At 43.6% G+C, this 9,719-nt stretch overlaps 1 protein-coding gene across 3 annotated transcripts in view; it reads right to left on the bottom strand.

The window, feature by feature from the left end:
* il16 (interleukin 16) overlaps nucleotides 1-7,487 on the bottom strand; it is a 51,739-nt gene extending 44,252 nt beyond the window's left edge. For 2 of the 3 annotated variants that reach the window (XM_079664635.1, XM_079664634.1), the window contains exons 1-2: nucleotides 1,123-1,403; nucleotides 354-609 (exon numbers count right to left, since the gene is read on the bottom strand). In XM_079664635.1, coding sequence (XP_079520761.1) covers nucleotides 354-609; nucleotides 1,123-1,280 — 414 coding nt within the window. In that variant the 5' untranslated portion in view covers nucleotides 1,281-1,403. Of the gene's footprint in view, nucleotides 1-353; nucleotides 610-1,122; nucleotides 1,409-7,382 lie in introns of those variants that run through there. The other variant, XM_079664633.1, reaches the window with a different exon arrangement.
* Nucleotides 7,488-9,719: the final 2,232 nt, after the last annotated feature.

Consider the following 9,719-nt stretch of genomic DNA (forward strand, 5'->3'; position numbering starts at 1 on the left):
ATCACTTGTGTAACAGTAACATAATAATTGTGAATTGAGCCGACATAAAAAACAACGTCTGATCAGCAAGAGATATTTACACTTAACCAAATTAAGTCAGTTATGTTAAATGGCCTAAAATAATATATCTACATATTCAAGTTAAATTAATTATAGAATTATATTTTCATCCAGTTTAATATGTATGAGACATTTATACGTAAAAAAATAAACATAATTACAACTAAGGCAACACATGTAAAGTAAAGCAAGGGTCGGAAAGACTTTACTTTGGTTTGAGAATATGCTTAGATGAAGTACTAAAGCATTTGATCACTATTGATGAGTCACCAGTGTAAACTCATGCAGTGTACCTTGATGCTGAAGGACCTCCTGAGGCTCCTTTTATTTTCCCTGAGTGTGACGCTATGGTCTGCCTCCGTGCCTCCTCTTCTCTCCAGAGCTGTCCTCCAGTTTCCATCCTCTGAGTCTCCGTACTGTGTTTGATCCCCAACAGTCACGTCCGTCCTCCCGTCCGGGCCCCACGTCCTGCACCCATGTGACACTTCCCCAGCATGCCCCTCTTCCAGACAATCATCATTGGTCTTAGAGTGACAGAGGATCAGGGACCTGGACGGAGTCAGTGGAAGTCAGAGAGTGCTCTCCATGACAGGAATGGCAAAGCTGAAGAAGTCAAAACTGGAGCAATAAAGCTTTAAATTCTTGCAACAGAATTTTTGTCAGAACATAAAACTGAATAAACATGGAGCATATTCAAGACTAATATCAGATTCAAATGACCAGCCATCACTCGCTCAGCATTCCCAATAGCGCATGACCCTGACCACCCCCAGATTGAATAAGTTAAGTAGTAATGGTGCTAAATTCCAGCTTGCTAATCACAATAACGCTGTTGTTTTCTGTACACATGTTTGTTGTTGTATGCAGTTTTGTGAAGAAATACTTATGCGCAGATATAAATGTCCCCTTTGGGAGAATACAAATCTATATCTTTAAATAATAAGCATTTGCATCAGCATGTGAAGAAAGTTACATGTTATTTCTGCCAATGAAGTGTGACTAACCTAACCTAAGTAGCTTCCTGTGCCGCCCTAACAGTGAGCCAGGTGGGGGGGTGCGTACCTGGTGAGCATGGCCAGCTTCTTGGAGCGCTGGTGGTGGCTGCTGGGGGTACTGGGGGGGCTGCTGTTGCTTCTCCCCTGATCGCTGCGTCTTCTCTCCATCCTCCTAGCAGCTGCTGTGCTGGCTTTCCTCCTCTGGTGGGAGTATCTCTGAGGCATGGCTGTCAGAGTGTGTGTGTGTGTGTGTGTGTGTGGGTGTGTGTGTGTGTGTGTGTGTGTGGGCGCAGGGAGCTCGGGAACCAACACACTCCCCCCAGCTGGCCCAAAGCCTAATGGAGAGGGACGCTCTGTAGGGCAATTAGAAAACTCAGTTAGTACAGTCTGACTGCATCCGTGTGTGAGAGCGTTCTGAGAAACGGCTGAGGCTGTTGTGGAGGCTATCGCGGATAAAAGAGCTTTTCTGTTTCTGCTTGGAACAGTATGTTTCCTCAGTGCTCATGACTACAATTTTAAGGCCCTGACACAAAAAGACGACAGTCGGAAATGTGAAAATGTGGGGCCTTCCCTGAGTGTCTGTGAGCTTAGTGTTATGTGGAATGTCCCACACTGTCGACAACTTTTTGGATGACAAAAAGTCATCATTCAAATGGCACGTTGAATCGCCAGCATAGCTTGTCGCCAAGAGAAATGACTGATTTGCTGTTCTGCTTAAGCTAATTAATACACAAAGAGATACAAACTTCAGAAAAACAAGCAACTACAGTAAATACAAGAGGTTATACACAGAAACTTTTTTCAGTTTTCATCTTTATATCATCCGATCATTACAAAACACGATAGTTTCTGGAAGAAAGCTAAGTGGTTTGTAAAAATGGTGGGGAAACCCTGCTTTGTTTGATTCTTCGATTGCCCTACACATTCTTACTTTACCAGTCTAGATGATTTCACATTGACTGAATACTTTTATATATAAATAGTCTTTGGTGATCATGTGTAATATAGGTAATGTAAAATTGCCCTCTCAAACATGGTGAAGCATCACAGGCTTACAGTACACAGTTTTCCAGAGTTGGTGCTTAGTCTAATCACAGGATCAGGCGACGTGATATTTGTACAGTTTGGGATGTTCAATGGGTCCGATTAGGTGATCATGTTGTCACACACTTTCTCGTGACTTGGCAGAGAGTTATGCCAGGCTACATGTTAGAGCCTGATCAATTATAACTTCTGTCTTTCACAATATGCACCAATCAGAGCTCAAGGGAGAGGTGCCAGAAAAGTGAGAGTTCATCACCATCATTATGTGCATATTTACAGTTGTGTGATAGAAAGTGTTCTCTTCTCTTTCTCGTGAACGCCAAGGAACATGTGAACCAGGCAAGATAAGGTGAAGGAATCCTGACCAGATAGTTTTATTTAACATTATTTAGTGAAGGCCTGGAAGGTCTGGTTTATATTGGGATCCCCCCCACACAATTTTCCAAGTGTTTTTTTTTCTCAGAATAGTTGAATCACCAATATCTTTTTTTGTATAGCTACAATGGCCCTAATACAATATTGTATAGATGTGTATTTGCATGTTTCTTCAACACCTCAAACAGTTAGTGTTTGCTGTTGTGTGATGTGGCTGCGGACAAATTCCTCTTTGCTGTGAATATTACAGCATGCAGATGGAATATAACAGACCTCTTCAAACAGTAAATGCTGTAATAATATGCTGACCAAAAAACTGCCAGATGGAGTCTCAGCGCTCAGATGTATCTCCAACTCAGCCACTAAAACTAGAACAACTCAGAAAACGAAAGTAATAGTATAATACATAACAGATGTTTAATACGGAATGATGCATTACTATTATCATTAATTTAGGACTTTACTAAATAAAGGGATGCATCATAATTTCTGTTTACCTATTCAAATAGTTAATCAGATATCTGAAAAGCCAAATGAATGACTAAGAACCCCCGGGCTCCGGTGAATGGAAGAAAGACTTTCTTTTCTGGTGAAGAGTGGCGCTGATCCGGGAAGTGTGTTAGCAATTAGGGAGCATTAGTGTGCTTATTGTGTTGGCCAGATAGACAGGAAACAGAGACATGGATCTCTGTGCTGGAGGCCTATGAGCCCCACTGACTCCATCTCTCTCCCCTTTCCACAGGCTCACACACTCCTGGCTGCCAGTACAGTAGTAGGGCATACATTAAACTCAGCTAGCTGAAGCAACTACTCAAAAATCACATTCATTCTGAGCATTAGTTGAATATAAATGAGCATTTAAAGCCAGGTCAGATCTCCAGCATTAAAGCCACCATTTATTGTCTCTGTTGCGGTCCTTTAAGTTGGTAAAAAACTCTCCAAAATATCTACAGAGCCAGCTAGAAGAACTTACCAAATCCTGAAAATGACTATTTAGGAATACCTTCTACTGCTACACCAGAATAGTTTAATAGAATAGAATAGAATAGAATGGGAGGGATGAAACCCTCTGTAATGGTTACACATGCAGAGCACACTGCATACACAGTGACATGTGTTCTCTGCATTTAACCCATCCTAGTACCAGGAGTCTAGTATTAGGAGCAGTGGGCAGCTATATTGTACAGCGCCCGGGGAGCAATGGGAGTGAGGAGGGAAGGGGGGAGTCCGGTGCCTTGCTCAAGGGCACCACGGCAGGGCAGGAGATAAACTGGGGGTGTTTCTCAATGTCGAGTAAAGCTGCTCCAGAGCCACTATTTCAAGCATACTACGTCATCAAGTTCCGCCGAAGGACTGTTCCAATGTCCAGCATACTTGGAATTCTACCGAGCCCGGCGTACTTCGTTAGGAGAAATTTCGAGGTTGCACATGTGTAGACTTAAAATCCCCACAATGCTTTGCGCACGGACCAATTTCCCCAAATCTGTGGCGGAAAATGTAAGGCGGGGCCTCTCATATGACGCACGTATGCACACATGCACACTTGCTCGCCTGTTCTTCTCTTTGTTTTCCGAATGCGAAGTATTCTTGCCTCGCTTCTGAAGCAAGATTCTCGGCAGACATGTGCTACCAAGCAAGCGTACTCGACATTGAGAAACAACCTGGGACTTCTCCAAGTAGCAGTCCACACTCCTTTTTTAGGTCTGGTCAGGGACTTGAACCGGCGACCCTACAGCTCCCAGTACAAGCCCCTACTGACTGAACCACTGCCGGAATCATTCCAGACCAAATACAAGCAGATGAAGCAAGTAGATCATATTTGTCAATAATCTCAGTAGTTTTCCAATATAGACTGCTGGAAATTCTAGTTTCTGTTCCTGAAGTCCCTCATCCAAATGACAAAAAATCACATCTGCTTACAGGAGCCCGTCATGCTCATGTTCATATCAGTATGTAGTGTCTCTACTGTGACATGTCTCCATGCTCTAATGTTCAAAAGCTCTTTATTTTTCTCATACTGTCTGTGCTGCAGCACCTCTTTTCACCCTCTGTCTGAAACCAGAGCCCAGTCTGTTCTGATTGGTTAGCTGGCCGGCTCTGTTGTGATTGGTCAACAGCATAGAAATGTGTCAGAAAGGTCCTGCCTCTTGGCCTACCAAACACTATGTGTTGGCAGCGCTAGCCAATAGAAGCGCAAGTGTTACATAGTGATGTCATTATGTTACAAAAGTAAACAAATTAGTATAATGGAGGCTTTCAGGCGGGGAGGGGGGGGGGGAGGAGTGTGTGGGAGGGAACACAGGGATGTTAGCCTTTGCAGACCATTTACATGCACAGAAACCTATAGAAAACTACAGGAAATAGACAGAATAGAGCACAGAGATCTTGGCATGTGATTTTAGAGAAAATTGCTATGAATATTTCAGTGACAGTTTGTCAGGTTAGATGTCTCTGCTAAAGCAACAACTAATGAGGTTCAGATGTAGATATTGAAATGTTTGGGAACCTGAACAAAGCCTTAGTGTTGAGATGTTGCTATATAGGGAGGGAAATTGTTTAGCCCAGTCCCAAGGTTCAAGGTTCAAGGCTTTTATTTGTCATACGTGCATAGCTACAATGTAGTTATGCCGATGAAAATCTGAGGTCACAGGCTCCACCAACAGTGCAACACCATAAAACAGATACACAGAAAAAAAGAGTACAAGTAAATAGTAAATACAAAAGGAAAAATAGTAAAAAAGTGTAATAGTGAAATAGTGCAAGTGATTGGAATGATATATTAGATAAATAATTCTTAAGTAGCAGCCAGATGTATGTTATGATGTTGTTTCAAGTTCTAGGTTGCTGTAAGGTTTCCATCCAGTCTAAATCTGAACATCTACTGTAACATAACAGTCTCCATTTGTCAAGGTCTTTAAAGTACTTCCATGTAGGGTTTGTGCTGGTAAGCATTTTAGGCCTAGCTTCATCAATAGTACTTGTGTCTGAGTTTTGGAGATGGTGACCGCCTCCTGATGTCAGCAGAGGTACGGAAAGTTTCCTTTGACACACGCTCTGTATGCTATTGATGTAATGGCACACAGCAGTAACTCTGTTTAGTATGAAAACTTGAAAGACGCGGAAAAAACGGAGGAGGAGGAGGGAGTTGGTCACGTTGAAAGGTGTGTTTAGGATAGAGGCTGAATGAACCGTGTATACACGTGTTTGCATATTCATATGTGTGTACATATCCTAAAAGAGAGCATCATTTTCCCCTGTAGCATTAGCAAGGCAGGGACTCAAAGAAACTGATTGAGAGAGAGCGGAGGGCGGGGGTGGGGGCTGTGCAGCTGAACAACGTGAGTGTTGTGGGAAATATTCACTGGGAATATTTCCAGTGTGTGACACGGAGCAGGGCCCAGAGCTCCACCTAAAGGGTGCAATGTGCACAGTCACTGACATTATTCACTGGCTCAAGACAGGACCACTGATCTTCAATTCTTCCCAGATGATCTCACTCACCAGAAGAGTCTGGCTAGTCTGGCCTCTCTTGTGTCAGTGTGGAACTGCATGCTGGGTAAAGCCATGTGGTCCTCTGAGCCTGGCTGTGGGGAGAGAGGAAGCCCCGCCCATGCTCTGCTGGCCTCACTCAGCTATTTGTGCTCCAAAGGTCTCCTTGAAATGGATTTAGTGTTATTTCATTTGTGTCTCCATAAAGGACCCCTGTGTGCATACTTTATCTACATTTATTTTTTAAATAGGAACTGCAGTCTGGCCAACGAGAAACATCTGTAAAAGTCCGGGGGCGTACACCTGAGGTTCAACCCTCCAATAGCAGGCCAGTATGCAAATGAGTTTCTTCAGCCGGGTTTCTTCGCTCATATTAATATCTAACCCTAACCCAAAGGTTAGTGACAGAATTTAAGGCAACATTTCAGATATATGTATTTATGATAATGTAAGAATAAGTGTTTCAAGGTCTGCAGCCTTTAGGGATTCCACCGGGTCCGTCTGCGCCGCGTTACGGCCGCGGTGTTCATAGCGATCGCGGCCACTCTAGTCAATGGGTGCTATTCCACCAGACGCGCCGCGTTACGGCTCAGAAGCGTCCCAGAAGCGTCTCTGCGCTGGGCTCCGCTAAAAATAGGATGCAAGTCTATTTTCGACTCGACGCGAGGCATTGCAGAGGCGCCGGGCAGGAAGTGGACCGGTCAGAGCATCCGGCCCATCCCCAAAATAAACTAATTTTGCAGACCCTATCCCTCGGTAGTCTTTCAAGTAGGAGCAGAAATGCCAGCGTTCTCCTCCGGTTTACAGGCACTGTGTAAATTATATTTATAGAATAATTATGATGATGAATGCATTTATTTCCCACTAAAATACAGCAACACATCTTTGATTCATGTCCTTTATAACTGGGATATTACAATTATTATTAACTTTGTCTGTACAAAGTAGCCTGTCCAGGAAATATGCCCAAATCAACAAAAACTGTGAGCCGGCAGCTTCTGAAACGCGCCCGGTGGGTTATGACGCTGGAGGATGTTGTACCAAAACCGTGGCGCAGCCGTGAAGCGGCGCAGACGGACCCGGTGGAATCCCGGGGTTAGTGTGTCAATCAAATACAATGCATCTGAAAGAAAAAAAGAAAAATCTCTCAAAATATCTTTGAATTCAATTCTGAGTCTGTGCTTTTTATAAAGTATTTTTTCTGTCTTTCAAAGTGGGCCCGGGAATCCAACCACACAAACACATTGAGGTTATTCCACATCCAGCCCCTCAGACAAACCAATGCATCGCTTTACTTCCTGTTCTGCTACTCATTTTGGTAGTTACACAATACTGAGACGGTCTAACAACACACATGGTTCCAATCATTATGGACTTGCAGTCACATCAAAATCCACTATGGTTTGAAGTCCTACTCACCGTAGTCGATCATGTTGTCTGTCTGCCTCCTCCTGGAGATGCAGCAGGGGATTCAAAGGATGGACACACTCCAGACAAAGGGAGAAGTCCACAGAGAACCTGGGTCAGAACCTGATGCATCACTCGGAGCACTGTGATTCATCTGGGCTAATGTGCCTGAACCTCTCCTCCTCCTCCTCCTCCTCCTCCTCCTCCTCCTCCTCCTCCTCCTCCTCCTCCTCCTCCTCCTCCTCCTCCCTCCCTGTCCCCCCCCTCTGTCTGAGAACACAACGGTGTCTCAGTAAGGCTTGGCTCCCCAAAATCACTGCCCCTTCCTGTGAGCCAGCTCCAGAGCTGAGCCTGACCTCACAACTACAGGCTCTTTACTAGCTCCTGTGTGTGTGTGTGTGTGTGTGTGTGTGTGTGTGTGTGTGTGTGTGTGTGTGTGTGTGTGTGTGTGTGTGTGTGTGTGTGTGTGTGTGTGTGTGTGTGTGTGTGTGTGTGTGTGTGTGTGTGTGTGTGTGTGTGTGTGTGTGTGTGTGGGGACTTAGTAAGATGAATACATTCTCTGTGACCCACTTACGTTAACACATAAACACACACTCATCGTATGAACCTGGTTTTCAGTCTGGATCAGTGTTGTTTGAACTGCAGCACCGGCCAGCACATCTGGGTTGGATTGGTGTCTGCAGAGCTTCCTGTTGGTTCATGCGAGTCATTTAATTATAAGGCAGATACCATTTCCGTGCCGTAATTTCTTGATTTTCTCTGCTCATAGAAAAAGATTGATAGTAGAACGTAGAGAATTATGAAGCATGAAGACATGTCTCTATTGCATTGCTGCTGGAGAGAAATTAAGGACTGGTGAATTAAATTCCTTTTTCTTTTTATTTGTTCCTTAAATTACAATCCTTACATTTTAATGTTCGTCATAAAAACTGACAATTACCATTTTCTTTTGAACGTGAAGCTCAGCTCACTGTGATAACACTGGTGAGCAACAGTATTCCTCAAAGGTCAGGCAGGACTCAGGACAGTGTACCGGCGGCCACTGCCCCCACTCACACCTGTAAGGGAGTTCTTTATACAGATATGTTTGACTCCAATACAAAAAAAGACACAGGCCTACTTTAAAATGAATTAAAATGTAAACACAGCACTTGGGGAGTCCTCTGCACATTTGAAGGAAATTAATATAATTAAAAATTGACCCACTTTGAAATAAATAAAACATATAGCTGCACCCTAATTGGGTGAGAGAATGCTCCGGTTTTGGGACAAAATTAACATGGGATTACTCCGGTCATTGTAGGCCTACGTACTTCGTCTCACTGGAATATTAACGGTCAGATTGAAAAGAACATCGACCCAATTTCTCCGGTCAATGACGGGAGAGTTTTGAAAGTGACAAAACACTGTTCCACAGATTTAAAAACACAATTAAACAATGTTTACCCACGATTCAAGCTCCTTTCCTGGGTTATAAAGTGAAATGAAGCAGCCTGTCCTCTGGCTGCAAGAGCCACGTGCTGCGAGGAGCTCTCTGGGTGCGCTCTGTGGGTCTCGCAGCCCGCTCCTCTCTGGCTGCGCTCTGCCTCTATTCACACCACTTTCCCCCGCCTTTCAGAGACTTATTGCTTGGTATAAAAGCCATGTGCATCACCCTGGATCTCTGCCTATGTGCCTGTGAGTCTGACAGCAGTGACTCTGCTGTTTTTACCTTCTTGTACATTTCACCAGTCGAATGTGGACAACATGGACAGTTTCCTATACATTTCGTGAGTCAAATGTATACGAAATGGACCGATTTCTGTCCATATCAGCGGCTGTTTAAGCAGTCAAATGCACATTTGAATTAAAACAGTTTAATGCACTTTTAACACTCATGTACCCACGATTCAATCTCCTTTCCTGGGTTATAAAGTGAGATGAAGCAGCCTGTTCTCTGGGTGCGCTCTGTGGGTCTCACAGCCTGCTTCTCTGGGGTGCTGGAGAGTAATTTTAAGGCTCCTCTCCACAGTTGTCCCCCTAAAAATGATTTTTAATCATTATTTTTGTATTTATAGTTTTTCTCGATTGCTAACACACATTTTTTTTTAATTGCTCAGTTTCTCAGAACACTAAACACAATTCACAAAACCACACACCCAAAGTGCAACACACCTCATTTTTCCTGCTCAGTGAAGAACTGCACTCAAAACTACATAAACACTTACCAAATGCAAACTTTAGCACCAAATATAACACACTTCATTCATAATACTAGATTGTTTTACCACCCAACTAAACACTGCTGAGCATAATCTAAAGCACTTTCATCTGTTATGGGCTATGCTCTGTACATAGAGGTTTCTGCAG

Source organism: Notothenia rossii, assembly GCF_949606895.1.
Source record: "Notothenia rossii genome assembly, chromosome: 2".
NCBI lineage: Eukaryota > Metazoa > Chordata > Actinopteri > Perciformes > Nototheniidae > Notothenia > Notothenia rossii.